The following is a 25,947-nucleotide window of genomic DNA, read 5'->3' as shown; positions in this document are numbered from 1 at the left end:
AGCAGGCAAATGCATACTTTTTAATTGATGTGATGTTGTTTTCTGCCACTTTATTTTGATATAATAATTGTATTGGGTTCAGCAAGGCCCTCTCTCTACTCTTCCGAAGGGAATCCATGTGTGAGCTCCGGTTATCAGAAGGAAAACATCTTGGTGAACATCCATTTAGCTTCTAAAGCGCTCCGGTCAATCTGAGCTTGGCTTTGAGTTTCAAACCTGGCTGACGTTGAATGATTTTTGCACCAGCTCACATATCATTAAAAGCAGAAGGAAATATATAAAAAATAGCCAACCAGCACCTACTGGCTGTTTAAAGGTGTGTCAGGGCACGAGCAAGGACAGTGTGCCCTATCAGTACTATGGGCCCTGATGCCAAGAGGCACCTATAGGCTATTTAAAGGTGCACCATGGCGCAAGCAAGAACAGTGCGCCCTATCAGTACTATGGGCCCTGATGCCAAGAGGCACCTACAAGCTGTTTAAAGGTGCACCATGGCGCAAGCAAGGACAGTGCACCCTATCAGTACTATGGGCCCTGATGCCAAGAGGCACCTATAGGCTGTTTAAAGGTGCACCATGGCGCAAGCAAGGACAGTGCGCCCTATCAGTACTATGGGCCCTGATGCCAAGAGGCACCTACAAGCTGTTTAAAGGTGCACCATGGCGCAAGCAAGGACAGTGCACCCTATCAGTACTATGGGCCCTGATGCCAAGCGGTACCTATAGGCTGTTTAAAGGTGCACCAAGGCGCAAGCAAGGACAGTGCACCCTATCAGTACTATGGGTCCTGATGCCTAAAGTCTTCAAATCACAAGTCTACTCAGCTGGCCGACCTGAAGGCCACTTCATGAGCAAGGCTCGTCCCTGTGAGCTCGATCTCGGAGCCTATGACAGGAGTGTGATTTCCTCAAGCGCAGCAGTCCACTAGAAACCCATCTCTTCAAGCAGACATAAGCCAGCCCTCACTGTGCAGCATCTAGTTTAACGATAGAAATCGCAGCCTCTCTTACTCGATGCCTAGTTTGATCTCCGTCCCATAAGTCCTTCTCATTCCTGACCCTTTGGCTCTTCTCCAAGCCTCTCTGACCATCCTATCAGCGAAATCGATCAATGAATTCCACTGATATTTTCACTCAAAAAGATGTCCGCTATCCCCACTTCTATGCTTCTGATCTAAAACTCTCTGAGGTTAGTGCACCATGGTTTGCAGGGCTTTACAAAAAATCGTAGTCTTCGGAACAGTCAACCAAATGTCCGTTGGAGCACGTCCGAACGAGACCACAGTAATGGCTCTGTTACGGTTGTACTATAATTACAGATTAAGAGCATTTGTGGCACAAGTCCTACCTGTCTGATCATCCATTCACCATAACATAAATTAGCAACGAGGAGGGGATTTGGAATAGCAAAAACCTTCTTGGGACAGATCTGCACAGCAGCGGAAGCAAATTCTGCAGTCAATCTCACACTCATTTTCATCTCGGTCACAGTCTATACATTCCTGCTCAACTTTTTTGATTCATACTTGTCTCCTCCCCTGTCCGATCACACCATCCCATTCACTCGATTCCTCCATCCTGATCCCTACTTCGGTTTCAAGCAGTGGTGCAGACGTACCGGACGGATTTCAAGGTGACCTTTGTGCTTGCCAAGTTGAGGGAGCGGAGCATCGGAATATTGCCATCGCTTGCCAAGGTGGCAATGGCCAGCTCCAGGTCCTGCTCGGAGAAGCCCTGGCCCATCAGGTCCAGTTCACGCAGGCTGTGCGGCCACTTCCTGGTGATGAGGTGGCTTCCCTCCTTGGCCAAGCCCACATTGTTAGGACTGCAGTACAAGCCCATGTACAAGTTCTCCAGATCTGAGGAAGAAGCAACATTACAATACATTATAAATCTTGTATACCACAATATTTATCTGTGGGCTTCTTTAATTGTCCAGTGCATACGAACAAACCATGACAATGGTGCGTATTACATTATGACGCAGCAATTGAAACTTTGAAACATCTGTGGTGTGATGTACATAGGTAGCATACTCCATCCAAGGGCTGCCTAAGAAGAAAAGGCTCAGCGCCCAGGGGATTTCTTCATGTGGGGAGTTGTGTGGAATGGATGTTGACACAGAAGGTTGGGAGACCTGATGAGACATACAAAGGGAGTATAAATCTAAGATTTTGCTCTCTGCAAACCAAAACTCGAGCAAGAGCTGAAATTTTCGCTACATTCAGGGAACTAGCCCTGCTGCCTAACTTTGTGCTCTATATACCAGTTTTGGGATTTGTTGAGCCCTCTTACCTGAACAAGGCAGTTGCTGGAGGCTGTTTGGAGTCACTCGATAACACCCACGTAGATCTAACACACGCAGCTTGGTGGACGTCTGCAATATTCTCAGGCACTCGTCATCCCCAACAAAGGAGAAGGAGGAGGTAGCGAGAGACAGCTCCTCCAGCTCTGGGAAACCCAAGTCACTAGGGATGTTCCGGGGACGTGACCTGGGCGACCATATCACATTCAGCAAGTGCAGCACCTAAAGGGAAGGTAGCAACCCCCAAAAGAGGCAACGGTTACATTACTGTGTGGGCTGAAACAGAGGCACAAACACAACTGGCAGCTTCAGACACTCCTCACACATTTCTACCGTCCTGTTTGTTGTTTAATAAACATAAGATCATCATTTTTCAGTAGTCAAACACAACGATTAGCTCTGTTCTGTACGGATTGTTCAGCAAGCCCTGATGCACACCTGTTGGGTCAATCATGCAAACAACAAGGACCCCCTGCAATTCGTCTAGAACTCCTAGGACAGGGTAATAATACAATAGAAGCCAACATTCCTAGGCAGTCTAACACTTCAGACTACATTAATATAGTTTCAACATGACCACAGTGATAACACGAACTCAGGATAAGGAGAAAACAACTGTTCTAAAACATATAGCGAAAAACTTTATTCATATTTATCTCAAATTAAGCATAAGAGACAAGGTAGAACAGCAAATTGATGCATCATGATTTAGGTACAATGTGTTCACCATTCAGTATTTCAAGGAAACAATGAATCCAGAAAATTGAATGTACAAGACATATGATACATGTTCATGCGTCTGATCAATTTGCTGTTCTACCTTGTCTTTTATGCTTAATTTTAGAGAAATATGAATAAAGTTTTTCACTATATTCCTGCCTAGGAATGTTTGCTTTAATTGCACACCTGTTGGGTAACATGAGGCCACAAAGAGAAGTACAGATTACAGAGAGTGGACACTTGTGCTCTTAGTCTAGAAGAGCCTTCAGTCCCATATCTACGATGCACTGGCCAGATCGTACTGTTACAAAGTAAACACTCTTCACTCCAACAAGCAGAGAGTGTTTATTGTGGCTGAGGAGCACTGGCGGACACTCCTAACTCCTGAGCATCCTTCCACCAACGGTCCTCCTAACATCTTACACTTGAATCAATACATTCTAAATACTACTAAACATATAGCTAAGCAACACAATTATCAGTGCACAACTCACTCAGCCCGGGCCACCCACAAACCTGGCCTTCTTTCCTTTCTTTCACATAAAAGGAGGTTACCCCTCTGTAAGGAAAGAGTTGAGGTGGCTTTCATCCCATCCAAGGCGCTTCACTCGTAATCGATGCTACAATTACAATGCATGATGTCCAGCATCTATCTAATTAAAACACTGATAGGCATGGTCAGGTCAAGCCGGTGATCAGCTCATTACACAACATTAGCAGCAATAGAGGGGGACAGCTACTCTGCAGGACAGGTCACTGCTGCAGGACTCTGGTGCCTGATTCAAGAAGGATTTGGCAATTGAAGACACATTTGACAACTGAACTGGCAAGGGTCCCAGAGCTCCTTTTCAGCAGGGGTGAAAAACACAGACTTAGTTCTATACTTTTGAAACTTTGTAACCCTGCGAACACTCAAGCTGAAGAGAGGCTGCTCCAACACAAGAGTAAATACTGGAAATGAATCAGAGACACACTGCCAAGTTTAAATGAAAAGTGTACAACATGTCAGGCAAGAAAAAGTGTCTGTTTGGACATATATATACAGGTTTATGAGAAGAAATACAGCTTATTCTTATAGACATATTTTATTTTATTCAGCAAAGAGTCAGGGGCTGCCTAATTCTGCTGTCAAGAAGGCAGCATGCCACGTCATCAGTTTGTTAGAAATTCTGATCAGACTCAAATCCCAGACAGAATGGGGTTTCCAGGGCAGAGGACACAAACACAAGCCTCACTGCTTCTCAGAACCACCTCATTCTGTAAAGAATCATCTCTTCTCGGAAGGCCAACAGCACACAAGAAGCCAAGACACTGCGGAGTTAGGGATCAAAAGGATAACCTACAGAAAGGGCCCTGATCCAAGATCTGCACCGAGGGTTTGAAAGTACCATAGATCACACTAGTCCCACTGCTCCTTCACGACAGAAAAAATCTAAAAACTCATCTCTTTAGGAAACACCTCAGTCGCCATAATTTAGAGGTCCTGCTCCGCATGTCAACAGTTTCAATCTAATATAGTTCTTTTTTTCCCGCCTGACCCCCCTCCCATCCTCATGTCCACTTATATAGACAAGATCTTCAATCATTTCTTATACACTTTATGGTGCTCGGCTGAGGGCCTGCTCTATAAACACATTTGCATTGCCATTTCCAGGCCAAGCTATGAGAGGAGTCAGACTTCAAGTCTTACATCTATTAGACATCTAACATGACCCCATGAACCATATCCAGCAGACAGATGATTATCAATCAGACGACGTGGCTCCTCTCTTGGTATACATAGGAAGAACTCTCAAACAACCTGTTCTCTGTGCTGAATGTATAGACCTGCATAAATCACACGCTATGAAAATCACTTAAGTCTGCCTAAAGAACAAGTTACTTACCTTCTGTAATGCTCTTTCCAGTGGATACTCTTTCTAACCGCAGATTTTCCACTTTTTGAATATACCCAGGTTCCTGGCTGAATCCATTAACTTTTACAAAGCAGTGCTCCACCAGAAAGAGAGTTACTGAAGGTAACTTCATCTTATGTATACTTCAAACCGTGGACTACTTTCTTTTGAATAGATACCAAAACAGGTGCAGGGTGTGTGGAATAGGATCAGACCAATAGGTTCTCCAGGACCAAATGTAGAAAACATCCTTCCCGCCTGACCTGCTGTGAAGGCAGTAGTGCTTTGTGAATGTGTGTATGGCTGCCCACGTCGCAGCCTGACAAATGCCAATAAGAGGTAGATTCTGATGTAGAGTGCTATCCACCTTGACAGTGTCTTTTTCTGAACTGCTTTGTCTTTCTTCGCCTGACAAAACCCCACAAAAAGAGGATCATCCGGAGGATGGTGTTAGGTGCAATTGATGTAAAAGCTCTAGGCTCTTTTGGGGTCCATCAGATGAAATCTCTGCTCCTCTTTTGAGGGGTGAGGTGGAGCAAGGAACTCTGGGAGGGTAACCGATTGCCCAACAGGAAAAGGAGTCACCGCTTTTTGCAAAAAGCCCACCTTGGTCCTCAACATCAGTTTGTCTAAGGAAAGGCAGGATACAGTGATTTGATTTGATTTGATTATTGGATTTGTAGAGCGCACAAATGCCCAAGGGCATCTTGGCGCTAAAAATGACTATGCCTGCAGAAGTGGGAAGAGCCGTGCGAACACAGGAAACAGGGCTATGCTGAGAAAAGCCAGGTCTTCAGGTTCTTACGAAAAGACAACAATGATGGGCTGTTTTTTATTTCTACAGGTAACTTGTTCCAGGTTTTAGCTGTGTTCAGTAGGAAACCTCTCCCCCCCTATCTTAGATGTTTAAATCTGGGAGTCTTGCGAAGCCTGGCACTGCTGGACCTAAGAGTCCTAGGCGGGTTGTAATGTAGTATATTAGTTTTAGGAAAGTGAGGGCTTGATGTATGCCAGGCAGGCTGACTTGAATTGGATTCTTTTTTCCACGGGTAGCCGGTGGAGACTGCTCAATTAAAGGGCCACTGGTTCGAACCTGGGAATCTCCAATACCAGCCTGGCTGCTGCGTTCTGGAGGCGCTGAAGTTTTAGTAATAACTGTTTTTGAAGCCCTGCATACAGGGCATTCCCATAATCCATTTTGGATAGTGCCAGCATAGTTACGAGATTTTGCAGGTGTCAGAAGGGATATATGGCAACAGTTTCCTAATCAACTTCAGCGTGTACCATACAGAGGAGGCGAGTTTATTGATTTGAGCCTTAATAGTAAGTTTGGAGTCAAACATGAACCCCAGGTTCCTTACGTTGTCCACAGGTGTCGGACATCTGCCAAGACTGTCGGGCCACCAATTGCGTGACCAGATGTTAGGTTCAGCCCCCAACAGCAAGACCTCTGACTTATCACCATTCAATTTTAAGCAGTTTGCATGCATCCATTGACTGACCTGATCCATGCAGTACCTGAGTCTGTCCACTATCTCGGTTGTGTTGTTTGATATTGCCACCACTATTTGGGTGTCATCAGCATAGGACAAGGGTAGAAAGCCGCAGTTTCTGATGATGTTTTCTAAAGGGGCAGCATATATGTTAAAGAGGGTGGTTCTTAATGACGAGCCCTGAGGAACCCCCCAGGTCGAGTTGAAAGGTTTAGATGAGAATTCCCCCAGCTGGACCGTGAAGGATCTTTCTCCCAGAAAAGAAGCCAGTAATGCGATTGCAGATGCATGCAGGCCTATTTCCTCCAGACGGGTTAGGACTATATCATGGTTGACGGTGTTGAAGGCTGCCGAAAGGTCTAACAATACGAGGGCAGCCTTCCCACCTGCATCCAGTATACTCCTAATTTCCTCCGCTGCCATAATCAGAGCGGTTTCAGTCCCATGTTCCTCCCAGAACCCGTATTGTGATATATCTAGCACATGAGAGTCCCTAACAAACCCAGCAAGTTGAGAGTTCAGGTGTTTTTCTAAAATGTTGGCAGGGGATGGGATTCTCGAGATTGGCCTATAGTTAGCTGAGATTGAAGGGTCAAGGTTAGGCTTTTTAAGGAGAGGTAAGACAGAGACCACTTTCCAAGCCTTCGGGAAACAATTGGCCTGTATTATTTTGGCAAAGAGCAGCTGTAGTTGATTGCTAAGCATCTCAGGGAACGTGTGCAAGACCTTAGTGGGACAAGGGTCCATGGGACCCCCTGACTTGGTTGACGTAATGAGATGATAAATCTGTTCTGCTGACGAGGCTAAGAACTGGAATTCTGGTGAACTTGACTCTGAGTGCTTTCCGGGGTTAGGCTGATAATTTCCTATTGCATGTGAGTCGCAGTATGGAGTCGAGAAGGATTCATAGGTAAGTCTCACTTTGTCAGTGAAAAAAAGCCCCAATTTGTTACACAGCTCTAAACTGCCTTCTATCAGTTTGGCAGCTGGCTCAGTGAGTTTTTTTACAGTGGCAAAGAGTTCCTTGCTAGAGTTTTTGGCCTCCTTGATTTTCTTTACGAAAAAGGCTGATTTTTCTTTAGCTATCAGTTTCTTATAGGTAGCTAGTGATTTGCAGTAAACTTCTTTCTCCTTATCCTCATAGTTAACCCTCCATCTCCTTTCGGCCCGCCTACATGTCTGTTTTTGCAATCTTAATTTCTCTGAGAACCAAGACTCAGAGGTGTTTTTCCTCTTGTGGTTTTTCTTTCTAATAGGTGTGACTGAAAGAACCGCTGTTTTGTTCCAGTTATATACTTGATCCGTGGCTAGATTACTGTCCTGGTCTAAACCTGATACAGTGGCTACAAGCTGTGCGTGCAGTTTGGCTATATCAATTTTATCCCATTCCTGGTAGGAGAATTGCCCCCCCCTGCTGGACCCTGGCCGTTTTTGCATGGTCAATAGTTAGGGCGAAATTGACAACTTTGTGGTCAGACCAGGTGACCGAAATAACATCGCCTATTTTGATGTTAGGATTAGAGGAGAAGATCCCATCCAAGGTGTGACCAACGGAATGGGTTCCTTGTTGAACTAATTGGGTCAAGCCGCAGCTATCCATAGTCTCTGAAATGAGTGTCGTGTTTTTTTCTGAGGCTTTCTCAAGGTGGATATTAAAGTCACCCAAGATAGTGTAGTCTGCCCCAGAGAGACTGGACTCAAGAGCGGGGCCCAACAGTTGTGACAGGGGGGTACTGGCCTTAGGCGGCCTGTACAACATAAGGCCATCAAAGGTATAGTTATTAGTGATGCCGATTTTAAAAGGTAGAGTCTCCTACTCAGGGGAGCTCCGGGCCTCCAGGCCCCGCACCTGAAATGCATCTTTACTGATGATTGCAAGCCCTCCCCCATGCTTCCCATTTCTATTTATTTTATTTTATTTGCAAACGTATACCGCGCTGGGAATCAACTCCCGAAGGAGTATCTCCGCGCCTCTGGCATCATCTGTGAGCAAAGAGGACCCAATCATATATCATTCCTCCCTAGATAGATGGCCTAGTGCTGAAAGAGAAAAGTTTTTAGTTTTTTCCTGACAGGAAGATGTTCTCTGCATTGTCTGATTTCTATGGGGAGATTATTCCACAACTTTGGGCCCGCCACTGACAAGGCCCTTCCCCCTTGTCTTGTCTTCTTAATCCTGGGGACACATAGCAATTCTCGATCTCCTGATCTAAGGGATCTGGAGGGGATATATAGATTAAACTTTTTAGTCAGGTAGTCGGGGCCTTTCCCTGTGAGGCACTTGTGAATGACACAGCATGTTTTAAACATCACCCTCTGTTTCAATGAAAGCCAGTGAAGTTTGGTTAACAGGGGTTTAGATGGAGTACGAGCAGGGACATTAAGAACAAGGCGTGCAGCGGTGTTTTGCACAACCTGTAATCTTGAAATAATACCCTCGTTGGCAGCTAGCAGCAATCCATTGCAATAATCTAGTCTGCTCAACACGAGCGCCTGTACCAAAGTTCTTCTGGTGGTATCAGGGAGAAGGGGGGAACACTTTCCGGAGAAGCCCAATAACATGGAAACAGGAGCCGACCACTTGGTTTCCATGTTGTTTCAAGGCGAGCTCCTGATCCAATTTTACTCCAAGATCTTTCACAACCTGTTTGGGCTCAGGGACTGGGCTCAGATCTTGAGGCCACCAGTCAGGAGTCCAAAGGCGTTTAGCTTCTATCTGCCCGAAGGATAGAGTATCCCTCCGGGACTGCTAAATCCAGATCAATATCTGAGGTTTTATCTGCCCAAGTCTCCGTTATGAACAACAGATCTGGGTAATATGTATCAATCAGGTTGGCTACTTCAGTATTATGTTTTACTAGGGACCTTACATTCACCAGAGCTGCCTTTATCTGTTTACTTAAACGCACTCCAGGCTGCTGGTATTGACGCGCTGCTGTTCCGCAAAGTGTGTAGTTAAGGGACAGCAAGCAGCTGGTGCAGTGTTTGGTTTCTTCCAATGGATTGAGCATCTCACAATCCGGCCTGGTCCGTAGTTCCTTCAATTCTATGCTGCTGTAAACCCTTCTGTTCGCTTTGTTCCCATTTTGCGCAGAGGTTCTGGCCCTAGGCCCGGGCCAGGCGTGGACGGGCGCAGACGGGCTTGCCTTTGGCGCGCCGCTGGCGCGTCCGCTGGCGCGTCCGCTGCGCGCGTCCGTATCGTCATGATTTTAAATGGTCTCAGGATTTCAACAACTAGCCCGCTCACCCCCGGAATATTCTCCCAGTCGGAAGTGAGGGCGTGCTGACCGTGCCCTCCACCCCCTCCATACAATTGGCATTTTCTGTGACGGACCAGGGAGCATAGGCCGGTAGCTACTGTCTCGGACCATAAACAATATAAGGTGAGGAAGATTTGCTAAATTATATTTAAAAAGCCAGCAGTGAGTTTTAAAAAAGTTACCGGCATGCGCACCACGATGTTAGAGCTCCGGCAGTCTCATTCAATAGACCCAGTGTCCGCCCTTACAGTGGTTAATGTAGTCTCAGGGCTTCAACAACTAGCCAGTTCACCCGCGGAATATTCTCCCAGCCGGAAGTGAGGGTGTGCTGACCGCGCCCTCCGCCCCCTCCGTACAATCGGCACTTGCCGTGACGGACCAGGGAGCATAGGTGGGTAGCTACTGCCTCGCACCACAAACAATAAAAGGTGAGGAAGATTTGCTAAATTATATTTAAAAAGCCAGCAGTGAGTTTTAAAAAGTTACCAGCACGCGCACCACGATGTTAGAGCTCTGGTAGTCTCCGGCAGTGACTGCACAGAGAGAGCCTGAAGTTCACTTGAGTGATAAACTGAGGGAATCACAAGGAACACAGACTTACGATTCAGAATATGCAATAAGCAGCTGTGCACCGTCTCGAAAGGAGTACACACGAGGAAAGTCAGGACTAAATTGAGATCACACTGTGACATAAACGGTTTAGGGGAGAAATGTGTATAAAACTTTTTAGAAACCTCAGGTGATTTTAAAAAGCAGGGTTGGTCTGGCAAATGCAAAAAGGCCAGAAGGGACAACAAATAACTTTGAAGGGTGCCTACTGCAAGTTGTTGATGTTCCAAAGATGAAACAAACAATAAGACATCCAACTGCGTGGTTTGTAACGGGTCTGTGTTGTGGACACCACACCAGGCCACCGATCTGTTCCAGCACCAGGCGTACATGGACCATGCAGCAAGGACAACATCCCCAACCTCCAGAGGGAGGACAAACGCAGTCAACTGACGCCAATCAATCTCCATGCATGGAGATGTAGACTACGCAGGCGCGGATGCAAAACCCTGACTTGCTGCTGCAACAGAAGATACTACCAAAGCAGAAGCCTGACTGGGGGAAAGATGCTCATGCCGAAAAGTTCCCGGTACTACACTCACCTGGCCAATCCAGACCAACTAGGATGTCTTGGGCCGGTCGTTCCCGATCTTCTTCAGGTGTCCACTGATTGTCCCTGACCCATTTCATGGGATTAATTGTTACCAGAAACACTTCTCATGCAAACATTGTGGCGTGTTTCACACTCTACTCGTGCGTAATCAGGCAGGAAGCAGAGTGTTAAAGTGGTTTAGAGTACATGGCAGTGAGCAATATCAAACAGTACCCAACAGCTCATTGGCCCTCTCCGATGGTCACCGACATTCCCCACATTCTCACTCCACCCAGAACAATGACACAGACATATTCCATACTAGGACCCTCTGTACGGATAAGCAGAGAGACAAAACATAACACATTGCTCAGTGGGTTGGGTATCGGTTGCAAAGTCCAATTGGAATTCTGGCTCTGGCAGCACCTAGAGTCCTTAGGGCCAAGGGGTCAGAAAATCGAACCATGCGACTCTGAAAGGTCCTAGAGTAGGTATCAAGCCGGCGGTAACCCAAGTGGTGGTCCCTCTGGATCCTGTTGGGTCAAAGGCGCTAAAAGATGGAACAGAAAACGTGCTAACAATGAGCATTATAGCCTTCCTAAAGGCATAGAATTGTTGCTGACCCGGTGAACTCCGGGTGCAAGGGAACCAATCATGGAATCCTCTGTGGATTGGGAGCGAGACCGAATGGCACGTTGATGCCCTCACAACCGCTCTAGAGATAGAATGGGGTTGGATGGGGAAGACTATCACTTTGCTTTACTGTGTTTTCGGATCAACTTCGATTAGGACTTACCAAAAGACATCAGGCGTCATGAGGACCAGTTGCAGGAATGTCCTCAGGAGTGGGAATGAGTACAAGCGGAGCAGGACTTGCACAGTTTTTTTTTGGGTGTTCAGTGACAAACGGCTTAATGTCACGTTCCCGGATTATCTTCGGATTTATGAGGGCACATTCTTCACATGACTGAGAGTCGTGTCCCAAGCCCAAACACCTAACGCTTGCCTTGTGTGGGTTTGTCACAGACATTTGTTTGTGACAGTCCAGAAATGGTTTAAATCCTGAAGATTTTTTAGAGCACATAGCTCCTTTGCAAGTTGGCAGAATGTTTTAGAGAAAAACAAAATTTCATCAGCCAATGAGGAAATAGGGAAGTGGAGCTCTGAACCCACATTGAAATGTGTAAAAACAGAACATGTAATTGTTCAATTTAAAGTGTATAAATCCAAATGTGTTACCCCCAATCATGAACCACCCCTCTCAACAGTGCACTACTCCCAGCTTGGTTTGGCCATATAAATGCCATGCCATACAGAGAATGGTATGTTCCTCAGTACATTATGATGTGACACAAATAGTGGCTCCTGAAACCTGCTGAGACCTTCTCCGGGGAGGCAAGAGCTTCACAGACATGTAATACCTGCAGCTTTGGGCATCCGGCCTGCAGGGCCTCGATGGAGAACTCCAAGTAATCTGTTCCTTGCTTGATCTCTGTGGTCACTTCCAGGAACCGCAGCTCGGAGCAGCATCCACTCTGGAGAAGGAAGCATTGAGAGGTTTAGAGAAAATGTCACAGTACAGGATGCTTAAATCAAACACACAACAACTCAGAAGAAAACGTAAGGAGGAAACATATTCAAAGAGGTAGATCACAACAGCTTATGAGATCTATAGAGGAACTTTGACCAATCGCACAGAACCCATATCTCATCCACACAACAAGATGTGCACCCAGTGAACCGCTCACAGCACTCATTAGAGGGAGTGCCGGAAACGATAGCACAGCTCATGCCACACTGAGTCTCAAAAATACTACAATTCTACTACTACAATACTACACTGACTGTGTGTTAGACAGCTGAGGTTGTTCCAGCACAATTCAGGCATGCTGTAAACAAAGATAATCAACAGGCAGCAGCCACTGCACCGTTTATGTGAATGCACAGGTCAGAGAAAAATATGATTTAATTCAGCCTGAGGCTTTGCTTGAGAACCTGAAAATATGTCTTAACTTGAATTCTTCCAGTGAGTAAAGGCCTTTATGCTCCTTGTAACTGGCCAGCGTAGTGGTGACCTGTGATCAGCTCCTTGCGTGAGCCCTTCGTGTGGAAAGAAAGTTTAAGAAAATCAATCAATCAAACAGGATTTATAAAGCGCGGCTAATCACCCGATAGGGTATCAAGGCGCCAACAGTGCTTCATGCACTTCTTCCTGCTGGCGATCTGCCTTTGTGTCTTCTTACACTGTTCATTTTAATTTCTAGCACTGGGAGCAGTGTTTCAAGAGATGGTAAAGGTGCTATTTGAAGACGTGGTTAGTTCTATGGCTCCTTTCAGAGCCGCAGAAGGCTAGGAGCAAGATTAATGTTTTGAAGATGAGATTCAATAGACAACGGGTGTGGAGCAGGAATGTCTAACCTAATGCTCGAGTCCAAGGTTAATAAAGATGGGCTTCCCTCAGCTCACCAGTCTACAAACCATTCTATAGCCCTCCTATCTCACCACCGTTCACAGAGCAGTATCAATCAATCCACTTTATTGGATTAATTAAAATCATAAAAGTACAAAATACATTTAGATAACAATAGACTAATCCACATTTAAAACTTTTTCAATATAATCATAAACATTAATCAATAAACATAAAATTACATAAATAGAATAAATTAAAAAATATAAAAAACACTCCTGTAATATGCCGGATAATTATACAATTGTTGGTCTGACACATCTTTTTTGTTTGATTCGCATAGCGGCTACAAGGAAGCTAAAAATTGCAAAAATATCCCTAGGGTTACTCAGCATTTGAAGGTAAAGTAGGGCAGGTCTAACTTGCAGAAAACCTTTACCAGTCAATATAGGAATAACAAACTTCCTACGGATTACATAAAAAAAGTCACAGAATATCATAAAGTGCATAGTATCTTGTACAGAATAGTTGTGACATTGTCAGGGAGCTGCATCCTCAGGTTTGCACCACACAGGTAACCCACCCAGAGTGTAGTGGATCAAACTAAAATGGAACCTGGTCAATACCAACGATGAAAGGTCCTACTTACCAGGCTCAAGTAGGGTTCAATTAACAAAGTGGTTTTTGGTTAAAATATGAGCCCTAACTAAAGGCAGTAAAGATTGTTTACTTTCTCCTGTTCATACTCCTCTCTCAAACCCAGTCATGAAACTCCCTTTAGAAGGTGGGAGACCTTTCTATCATCCTCGCTTGGTCCACAACCCTTTTCCTTTAGATGATTTCCAGTCGTCCCAAGGGGAGAAGGCGCGAAGGGGACACCAGTGAAGATCCTTTAGTACAAGGGTCATCTGGACGGATTTCTTCAGTCCAGTAGCCAGCTGTGCTGCTGCATACAGGATGTCTGTCAGGGAGTGCGTGTGGTCTCTCGGATGCCAGTGAGCAGGGCGTTGCCTCTATCTAGACGGGAGAGGATCAGAGCCTGAACTGTGGTCTTAAGTCTTTTCCAGGGAGATAAGGTTTAATTTTTATCAGGAGAGATGGTTGGAGCCAGGCTGCTGGGGTCTTCTTGAAACTCTGTTCTTTGGGAGAGCTCTTCGAATTGAGGGTGAATCCAGGGGATCTGGCCTGTGCGGTCAGTTGGGGCGTGAAGCCTGTTTTGTTTACGTTACGGGGTCATGACTGAATAAGAGAATGTTTGACATTGTTGGCAACAGAGGGCATTCGGTCTTTGTGCAGTTGAGTATCAGGTAGTTTGTTGACAGATTGGATGTAGTTGAGGCAGGCTTTCATTCTCTGTATGTCGTTGGTGAGGAGATTTTCAGATAAAGGTAGATTTGTCCGCATACCAGTGGATCTTGAGTAAGCTATCTGCAAGGGCTCCATGGAATAGCCGATAATGGTGAATGACACAGTGGAACCCTTGGGGACTCCGCAGGTAAAAGGGAGAGTCCTGAATCCGGTAGTGCCTATCTGAACAAGTCAGTAATTAGTAGCTGAGGCAGGATGTGAACCATCCTACACTGTACAAGTAAGACCTATGTGAATTTTCAAGGCGTGGATCAATGTTGTAGGGCCAACAGCTTTGAAAGGTGCAGAGAAATTGAGCAGGACCAGGAATGAAAGGCCATTTTTATTGTTGAGGAAAAAGACATCACTGAGCTGAATTGTGTCCGTTTTAATACTGCAGGGTGGTCTAAACCCCAATTCATAGTCCTGCAGTAGGTTATTCTTGTTGGTGTGCTCCTGTAGCCGGGAGGTGGGTGTCTCTTAGCATGGGAGTATTTTAGAGACAGGCGGCTGATACAGTCATTAACCATTTATGCAAACCAGCTACGTACCTGAATTTTGACATGGAAGTATTCTAGACACAGGAGGCTGAATGAGTCATTAATCATCTACTACTAATCAGCTATGTACCTGCACCATGACATGGGAGTGTGCAAGGCAGTGGCAGCTTTGCCAGTCTTTAACCAAGTATATATATATATATGATGGTCCAGTGGAAGGCTAGGAGTAGCCGAAACGCATAGGTCGTCCGTTAATTGATGCACGTTATTTTGCACATGGTGTGTAAATAAAAATCTGTGAACTGATCTGTTGCTGTGCCGTGACTTCATCCGTGGTAAATCGTGGTAAGAAGAAACAAAGCAAAATATACATATATTACCTACTGGCGGTCGCCAGTAGGTATATATAGTTAGGATTTTTTTCCTATGGGATTTTTGAAAATTCTATGTCGAATAACTTTGGCGTTTGTGGACGGAATTGGCGGAAATTTTCAGGAAAATGGCACATTTTGTTTCTGAGCAGCCCCTGAAAATTTGGGGGGGGGGGTTTCGTCAAGGGGGGGCCGAGAAAAAAGGGGGGGTCCCAAAACGCTTTTTTAACATTGAGTTTTCCATAGGGCGGTTGGACTCACTTTTAGCTCGAACAGCTGAATGGATTTACACGAAACTTGGCAAAATTGTAGATATGGTTTGCCCGACGTGCCTTTGCTATGTCTCAATATATGTGCTCCAGAGGATTTTGAGAAATTAACGTTTTAAAAAACAGATATATCTGTGACAGCGCTCCGGTTAGTGCTCCGGTTCGCGTACCTGACGCGTAACGGAACTTCGCGAAGCGAAGCTGATTGGCTCTCCGGTGTCTGTCAACATTCTAAACAGTCCGGACCGGCCGCCATCTTGTCTCTCGGTAGGATCGAGAGACAAGAGGAGGAGAAAAACGAAGGGGGAATTTAATGAAAGGGGGCAAGGTAGACCCCTCTTGACCCCCTAGGAATGATGTTGGGGTTATTAAAGGGTCCCGTGGGGCAAATAAAAAAAAATTGATTTTTCGCGGTAGAAGCGCTTTCCGGTACGCGAACCGGGTCGCTCACCGGTAGCGTAACGGGAGTTCGCCATTTTGTGTTTCGTTTTAATTAAATCACAAGATGCAGGAAAAACAATGTGGGAAATGGGTATAAGGGGGCACGGGAGACGTATCCTGACCCCCTAGGTTTTCTGAGGGTGGCTGAGGAGGCTCATATATGTTGATACATGTCTTCCAGCGGCTGCGCGTGAGCGGAATTTTTTTTGCTGCGTGACGTCTGTTAACATTCGATTCGAAGGAAATCAGGAAGTGTTGACCGCCATTTTGTCACTGCGAGTAAATATATTGTTCATTTCAAAGCGTTGGAACATGGAAAAGGGAGAAGGTAGAGATTGTCTTGCTGCGTAGTTTTTCTCAGGGTGTGCAGTAAGGCCCCGGTAGTGCTTATACTCACGGTGGGGTCTTCGAACACTTTAGCAAATGATGATCCAAGCTGAGGCAAAGGAGGGTGTCAGTCGGGGGGGGGGAGCAAAGGTGCAGTTTTCACTTCCATGTCTATGTGTTAAAATCTGGTTTGCGATGTCAACATAATCGGCGCCACCTTGTCCCCACTCAGGCACGTACGCTCTAGCAAGCAGCAGCCATTTTGAAAGCGCTATGGCCCCTCTGCCCCTCGCCGGTCCCCAGCGCCGGTCCCCAGCGCGTCTCCTCCTCTCTGACCACCCCCGCTCTCTCTGTGGAAAATTAATCCGTATTGATAAACATTGTCTGCGCCATCTTGCCTTTTTTCCAATGCCACACTTTTGTCGTGCACGGCAGCCATTTTAGATGCCTTGACCAGACCCACTCTCTGCACGCCGCCGATCCTCAGCACGGCTCCCCACCCTCGCAAGCATCTCCCCCACGCACTGGTCACCCCCGCTCTCTCTCTCATGCATGGGCCATAAACCTCCCCCCATCTGCGCTGCTCTTCCCTGAGAATCACACCCCGTGCCCGCCCGACACCTCCCTTTCACCCTATTCACTACCGCACCCTCTGACACTCCTCTTCCTCTATGTCCGATTGTCCAGGCCGGTCCCAGGCTATCACCTAGCCCTGCGGATGTAGTTTATGGCCCAAACTGTAAAGAATCACCCCTCTTCAAAGGAGTTATAATAGATCAAGGCCCCCACCCCATGAGATCCGTCACACCACATGTTTCCGGGAATCGTCGGAATGTCCTGCTGTTCCTACTATCTGATAACGATCCTGTATTGTGATTGGGGAGGGGATTCTCACTGTAAGGTGTGGAACCGAGCCTGAAGCTGCCTAAGCATGCCTGCCCTACCACCCACCCCGCCCAATAACCGACAAACCCTATACAAATGAAAGTCTGCTGATACCCACTATCGGCGTCACCAGATTGGACTAGATCACGCACAACATTAACATCTTTGTGCTCGTTGCCACATTACAAATATATAGCACTCCAACAAAGTAGTAGGATTATAACACTTAAATAACTTATAAATATATACAACGCTCCAACAAAGTAAACACGTTAAAAAAAAAACATTTTAAACAACTATTTACATGGCAGCCTGCTGCAACATCCATCTCAAAGCATTCACCGCCCGCTTGACACTGTCCCTGCCCCTCCCTCCCTGGAGTAGCAACAATGGGCTGCTTTGGGCTGTCTTTTAGTCGGCTTTGGGCTATAAAAAGCCTACAAAATCCGTCGGCCTGTGAGGCGGCGTCAGTAGCGGACCGTTGTGCGAATAGGCCGAAGGCAGCACAACGCGCCGAGATCCGGACGGCACCGAGGTGGTGTCCAGCAAGTTGCCGCACTGGTCTGGCCATCCTACAATGCTGCGCCGAAAGACGGCGTGGGGCGCAAGGGGGGGGGAGGCGGTGCGAACGGGCCTCCCCAGGTGGAGGCTCCTCAGCTGCAGTGGGGCGCCCCTTGGCGTTTCACTCGCCATCCAGCTGAGTTGCGCCCGCTCTTGCGGCACAGTGCCTCACCCGCCATCCAGCTGAGTTGCGCCCGCTCTTGCAGCACAGTGCTTCACCCGCCATCCAGCTGAGTTGCGCCCGCTCTTGCGGCTACAGCGTCTCGCCCACCATCAAGCTGAATTGCGCCCACTCTTGCGGTGCAGCGATAGGCGGCTGCCACAGGACTCTCAAAATGGCGGCCGGCTCTTCGGATTTGGGCCTGGTCCACTAAAATGGCCCTGGGACACCCTGGAACTCGGACGCTTGCCTGCTAGGGCATGGGCCCCATTCCCGAAAGCGTCCCCTCAGCCTTGAAGATTCTACAAAAGTCACCGGGGCCCCCGACTCCCGCAGGCTTCCGGTGGGGAGCGGCTGCCATGATTGCTTGCGGAATGGCCACGACGGAGCCACGAGATGGTGGTGCTCTCATGCTGACGCCAGCTTCAGTCTGAAACATCCAGAAACACTGTAGACTACCAATTCGATCAGTTCCGGTGGAGCCCCAACGTGACCCGGTAGGGAAGAACTTGCCCTCCCCTCTTTTGACTGATGGTTCTTGTTGCCTATCTCTTCTGTTGTCATTTAACTGAACCTTTTTTGACTGCCGAAAGGGGTTCTGGTCCGACCGCTGGTTGGTGGAGACATTTTGACTATATCCTGGACCTGCCCGGCCTCGCCCAAAATGGCGCCGGTATAAATGGGACTCGCAACTCCTTGTTGTGTACTGGTTGCCCAGCCTTGATATCACGAGATACGTATGCAGTTTTGAAGCACATGGCGGGCGGGGACGAGTACTGATTGAACATTTGGACATCCCTATTGATATTAAGTTCTGATGTGTTATTGATTACTGTACTATTCAAAGTTCGAATTAACGTCACCCATGGTACTTGCCCGCAAATGTATATCTAGAAAATTTTATTGTAACTGGCCCTGTCGTACTTTAATTATAAAATTTACGTCCACCGATTCCGCAACTGTTAGACACCTTAGTTCTTGCTACCTAATGGCCCGCCCGTTACGTTCTTCTACAGTGTAAATGTCCCCTCATCATATACGATTCCAGTTTGCTCCGTGGCCGGCCCACGTGGTTATAGGCCCGTATTTGTATACTGACATTTTCACAATAAAGGTTTTTAAAACAAAACATGGTAGTAGTACCTAGATTGGTAAAGTTTTGAATAATAGCCACTGTTTTCGAATCAGTAAAAGGCAAGTGAAATAAAGCAGCCCGATTACATGACGGTTAAAAGGTATAATACGCAGGAATGCTGTAAAGATAAATGGTCAAGGGCTGTTGTGTTTTCCACTCCTGCAACATAAAGTGATCGATAAGAATCCGATATTCAGGCCTATCAGCGACTAAGACAGCAGGCCGAGCCTCTTTTGCTCAACGGCTCCCTCATGGGACGAAGAAACGCCCTTTTTCTCGAAATAGGAATATTTTACTTGCAGGACAGTTGTAAATTTCCCGGGAAAATACATTAGCCTGGAACATTGTTAGTGATAAACTGTAAATGCATCTGGGTCCTTTGCTTTACAAGTCAGAGTGAGAAAAAAAAGGTGGGGCTTTCATCATTTGGGGGAAAAAAATGTTCTAAACCAATGAAAAGTGTTATTTTTAGGTCATATGACCAAGCCTTCCATCATTAGGAAACCAAAAGTAAAATGAACCAATGAAAAGTTTTATAAACAAGTCACATGACCTGTTATGCTTACGTTACGCGCTCCGCGCCGCGTCCCGGATCGCTTCCGGGGCGCTGCGCTTTGCGCCTCGGTTCGCATTCCGGAGCGCTTCCGGGTGCGCTAACGCGGCGCGTCATAAGACGCATTACGCGGTAACATGATACGTCGCGCTTACGCGACGCGTCACAATGTTGATCCGGATCGCGGAACAAAATGAAGCTAACGGGAAGCTGCCCGGTTCGCGGATCGGCAGCGAAACAAAAAAAATAATTAAAAAATAAATAAAAAAAGAATATATATTACAAAAATATAAAATACTTGTTTGAATTAGAATAAGAATACATTTTACAGCTTTTGATATTTGCTATTAAAAAACCATTGAAATTCACTGAAAAAACCATAGGTTATAGACCATATATAGTTAGGGATTAGCATTTACAAAACCTTGAAAATTCACTGAAAAAACCATAGGTTATAGACCATATATAGTTAGGGATTAGCATTTACAAAACCTTATTTTACTCGCACAAAACCATTGAAATTCGCATATATAATTAGTTGCACTAACTATATATCGCGCACCCGCAATCCACTGCTGATCATGTCACATATTACATCATTCATGACATGGTCAGTGACATCACTGATGACATCACTGATGACATCTCAAATGACATCACTGATGACATCACTGATGACAACATCCAGTGACTGTATGTTTCTGTAAAGTTAAAATATGTCTTACATATTGAAGAATGAGTGGATGTATAAGTGTCTGGATGAAGGATTTAGTAGGTGCATGACTGACTGTATGAGTGAGTGATTAAATGTGTCTCACTGAGTGCATGGGTAAGTGACTAAACTGTCTTAATTTGTGCATCATTATGTCTGTTGTTCTGTAAACTGCTGCATGTGTTGATCAGTAGCTATATGAGTAACTATATGGGTTATTGATTGGTTGCCCAAGTATTTGTATGGGAGACTGAGTGTGTGTGTGGCTGGCTGGGAGGTGTATGACTCTGTGCATAGATGTGTGAGCAGTTGATTCACTAGATGTATGGGTTCAAAAGTGCATGTGGAAAAAGCTGTATGGGCGGTTGACTGTGTGCATGAGTGTATTGGTGAGTGAATGGATATCTTAGTGCTACATGTCAAAGTAAGAACATATGTAAAACACAGTACATGTGAGAGTTGACATATATAAATATCTGTGCATAAGAGCCAGTGAATGTGTGAGTGGCTGTATGGATCATTGTGAACTTGTATCAGGGATTGTATAAGAGAGTAAATATGTGTTAGTATATGTTTGAATAAGTAAGGTGTGTATAACTGTATAGTTAAGGAAATGGAGGTGTGATTGATTCTTTGCATGACTGACTAGGTGTGTGAGTAACTCCATGGATGAGTGACAGTCTGTGAGTGTCTGTTTACACTTAGTGTATCTAAGGTTATATTAGAGTCTGAAGAGGTTCATCGTATTATCACATGAATGATGTCATCAATGATGTGATCAGTAATGTCAAATGAGATGTCATCAGTGATGTCATTTGAGATGTCATCAGTGATGTCATCAGTGATGTCACTGACCATGTCATGAATGATGTAATATGTGACATGACTCTCATCTTCCATGGCGCACCCTCTATGGCGGATGCATTTCGGCGTGTTCTGCCTCTTCAGCGCCAGGTGCAAGTGCTTGTGAGTCGAGGGTTAAATGTCCTGCCCTCTCCTCGTTTGCAGACCGCAGCTCCTCCACGCCTATGCTGTCCCAGCGTATATGCCTCCTGTAGCCTGTCCTGTAGACAGCGCCTACAAGTCCCAGCATGCAGCGGCAAAGGTATATGCGGGAATGAGGTGGGGGAAGATTGTATTGCTCCAAAGTCAGCAAACTGTCCTTAAACTCCAGAACACTGTAGTGCAGCTGCGCATCCTCGGGTCCCCAAACGCTGCATCCCCCTCAGCAAATGAATCGTTTCTGACGTGGGCAGGCTTGGAAATCCTACCTGCCCCGTTGAGTCGTAGACCTCCACACCATCATACTTCTTCGTCCGCTGAGTTGGAGGACCCTGTATAATCCGGTACCCCGGAGGAACAACAAACCGCAAAGCGGAATCCAGTGAACACAGGGCCACTTGAAGCAGCGTGAGCCTTTACAGCGCGACACTGGACAGCACGCTCAATTATATCCACATCCACTCCTTCAATGAAAGAGAAAAGGTCACAACAGGGGAATCCTTTGAAAACGCTTTAATGTGCTGCACAAGCCAGAAGGTCTCTCATCTTCCATGGCGCACCCTCTATGGCGGATGCATTTCGGCGTGTTATGCCTCTTCAGCGCCAGGTGCAAGTGCTCGTGTGTGGGGGCGTGAGTCAAGGGTTAAATGTCCTGCCCTCTCCTTGTTTGCAGACCGCAGCTCCTCCCACGCCTATGCTGTCTCCATTTTGGGCTAACTCTGTGTTGGATGTTTAGCAGCAGTTGCTCGGCCGCGGAGACGCCCAGCCGCGAGTTTGCCGGATCCTGTGTTAGAAGCCTCTAACACTTTGGAAGAGGGGGCCGCATTGAAGGATTTTATTATTATCAGCACAGGCGGGATGTTCTGCACCTTCCTGACCCACTTGGGAAAGACTTTCGAATAATTTGAAAGGGCATGACGGCACTCACAGGAGGTGTATCAGTGCTGAGGAACTGCAAGTACCAGCATGCTTTCTGGCATCTACCCACTGGGGCGGGACTTGGACTAATTATCAGATGTGCCTCAGCAAGCCCGTTATGCTCACTTTCATTCTGCCCGTGAACAAGGATACGAGATATCTGAAACGCGTTGGGCTAAGTTGAAGAAGAAGGGAGGAATCGTTGTTCTGCCTGGCTGATATCCTCAATAAAAGGTGTTACAACCCCCGGTCTGTGGAGTCTCCATTTTGGGCTAACTCTGTGTTGGATGTTTAGCGGCAGTTGCTCGGCCGCGGAGACGCCTTGCCGCGAGTGTGCCAGATCCTGTGTTAGAAGCCTCTAACACTTTGGAACAGGGGGCTGCATTGAATAATTTTATTATTATCAGCACAGGCGGGATGTTCTGCACCTTCCTGACCCACTTGGGAAAGACTTTCGAATAATTTGAAAGGGCATGACGGCACTCACAGGAGGTGTATCAGTGCTGAGGAACTGCAAGTACCAGCATGCTTTCTGGCATCTACCCACTGGGGCGGGACTTGGACTAATTATCAGATGTGCCTCAGCAAGCCCGTTATGCTCACTTTCATTCTGCCCGTGAACAAGGATACGAGATATCTGAAACGCGCTGGGCTAAGTTGAAGAAGAAGGGAGGAATCGTTGTTCTGCCTGGCTGATATCCTCAATAAAAGGGGTTACAACTCCCTGTCTGTGGCGTCTCCATTTTGGGCTAACTCTGTGTTGGATATATATATATATACACACACGTAGAATCAGTTGTTGTAATAAATATTCACTACTTCTGTGAGATATCAAGAGAAAGACACCCGACAGATTCATTTTGGTGCTTGTATATTTTATAATTAAAATGAAAAACAAAGTAAAACAAGAAAAAGAAAAACATATGCAATCCAATATCTGTACAGTAATGTTTTTCTCTGTTTCAACATTGAGATAGTTCATCGCATTTAGTAATCAAGCAAGTGAAAATAGTTACAACTGAGAGCCACCATGTGTTTTGCCCACTGTAGGTGCGAAGGCATGAGCCTTTCTCAAGGCTCTGAGTGATTTGTGCTGATAGTTTAAAGTTCTAAGGGTTCTCCTCGCGATGTCACAATGTATGCATTATTTGTATCAGCTGTCTATATCCTGCAGATGTCCAAACTACTGTAAGCCGATGATATGCTGTGTACTTAGGTTTTTTATTTTTACGTCTTTACGCAAAACTCAATCAATAAATATTTTTTTTAAACAATGAACCGCGTGTATTCCTGAACATTCGTGCAGGAGTGTGCTAGTTCCTTATTTAAGGAAAGGGTTGGAACTGAAGACCTAAATGATCATTTTATCGCTGTCAAGAGTCAGCTCTTTGCCTAACATCTGTCATTCCCACACTTGAGCTCCAAACATGAAATATTCCACAGTCAAAAAAGGGTTAACAACACAACATGGAACCAATGATATTATGATTGCATTAACGACATTAGCAAAGACTTTAAAAAACAGAACTGGCACTGTACGTAGTTTTGTTCATTACAGTAGTACCTTAGCCCGTAACGTCTTTGACAAACGTGTAGCTTGAAAACTCGTGCATCCAATTTATACTCTAAGGGACTGACTTCATGTTATAAATGCTACATGTTGCCTTCCCACTAAGGTACTACAAACAACACGGGTTAACCCAAGAAGTCACAGGGACCTGGGCGGAATATTGATACAAACAAAGCGGTCCCAGATAGACACACAAATAACTAAATCTTAACAACAAATAGGTACATACAAAGATAATTATAACAGCATTGTTTTTAATCACAACGTGTATCGTAAAAGATTCATTCATAAAATTAAGTACATAGTAAATCACATATATTGCCCCTAAAAGAAATGAAATAGGGAAGGGTGGTGCTGGGCTAGTGAAAGTATAGAAAATAGAACATTGGTCACTAAGACCGAGATATACCAGAAATTGTACTAAATTGACACAATGGAACAAATAATTCTTCAATTAATTTAGACAATCATGCCTCAAATAAAATCACAAATGATAAATGAGGGAGGAGGCTGAGCACAAGAGGAAGTGTCGACGTTTCGACCCAAGTCAATGCAGGCGTGGTATAAACCTGGTATAAACCTTGCTAGAGGGTCTTCATCAGGACAAGGGTTGCGGGAAGTGGGGCAATGGATCTTAAATAGATACTGTAATGTAGTGGGCAAGTTAATATCGACAGATGCCCTGGACGCCAAACATAGATTGCTTATGATGCAAAGTGAATATAGAAATATTGCTGAGGACGCGGCTAAAGCTCAGCACCGCGCCACTCAACATCGTATATGCGATATTGGTGATAAGGCGAGCAAACTGTTAGCTTGGTTAGACAAGCGAGAAATAGCTAATAGATGGGTGTCCAAGATTGTGTGCCAAAATAGCACGCGGCTACAGGATAGATCGGGGATCGCAGAGGCATTTTTAAACCATTTCAAACAAATCTATGCGTCCACTGGTGCCTCCACTTACACAAAGGCAAAATAACTGCTGGCCACACTCAAGCTGCCTATTCTAGAGCCCTAACACATCAAACACTTAGACTTCATCTTGACAAATGAAGAGGTATCTAATGCGATTGGGGCCTTTCAATCTGGGAAGGCCGTGTGCCTTAGTGGCCTTCCAATTGAACTCTACAAAATAACACATCCACAATCCACAAACGGATCTCATAAGAATGTACAAAGCAAGAGTGATTAATGGCATCCTACCTGAATCGCAGAGATTGCTCCCCATCCCCCCCCCCCCCCCCCCCCCCCCCCCCGCAGCACTGTGGCTCATATAGACCTATATTCCACCTAGATCCGGAAGACAAAATACTAGTTAAGATTTTGGCATTGCGTTTGTCACCCCTGCTCCACAAGCTGATTCACCCGGATCAGTCCGGTTTCATGCCAGGCAGAAATACAGCTCTGAACTTACTGCGTCTTCACGGTGTTATGGGCAGGGCAATGACAATTAGAGAGGAGGCAGTGATTATGTCTCTGGATGCAAAGAGGGCATTCAACATGATCAAATGGCCCTTTTTATTTGCCGCACTGGAAAGATTTGGGTTCGGTGAGATATATTTATCCTGGGTACGACTCCTTTACTCGGAACCACAGGCCTGAGTCACAGTCAATGGTGGGCGATCAACAACACTCACATTGCAGAAGGGGACGAGGCAGGGCTGTCCCCTTTCCCCCTTAATGTTCACACTGGCCCTTGAACACCTGGATAAGTGTGACCCCTTCATTAGAGGCCTCAATTGGACGATGGCGTGGGAGGTTAAAATCTCCCGATTATGTTTTGCTGTATCTGGCCAGACCTTAATTTTTCTATACATCGTGCATTACACATATTCACTCTTTTTCAAAAGTACTCTGGGTATGCCATCAATTGGGATAAGTCAGTGGTGTACGTTCTATGCGGGGAATGCCCCACTCTGCCTACAGGTGGCGGGGCCTAAATAGTCACTGATGGATTTCGATACCTGGGAAAAT

The 25,947-nt window shown here is 45.9% G+C and overlaps 1 protein-coding gene across 1 annotated transcript in view; it reads right to left on the bottom strand.

The window, feature by feature from the left end:
- Positions 1-25,947, bottom strand: part of FBXL6 (F-box and leucine rich repeat protein 6) — a 169,124-nt gene that overhangs the window by 17,835 nt on the left and 125,342 nt on the right. Inside the window, exons 7-9 of the mRNA XM_086966505.1 lie at positions 12,234-12,347; positions 2,294-2,525; positions 1,617-1,857 (exon numbers count right to left, since the gene is read on the bottom strand). Of these exons, the coding sequence (XP_086822631.1) occupies positions 1,617-1,857; positions 2,294-2,525; positions 12,234-12,347 (587 nt within the window). The remainder of the gene's footprint in view (positions 1-1,616; positions 1,858-2,293; positions 2,526-12,233; positions 12,348-25,947) is intronic.

The sequence above is a fragment of the Lissotriton vulgaris genome, chromosome 4_1 (assembly GCF_964263255.1).
Source record: "Lissotriton vulgaris chromosome 4_1, aLisVul1.2, whole genome shotgun sequence".
NCBI lineage: Eukaryota > Metazoa > Chordata > Amphibia > Caudata > Salamandridae > Lissotriton > Lissotriton vulgaris.
This window is presented reverse-complemented; position numbering and strand designations above follow the sequence as displayed.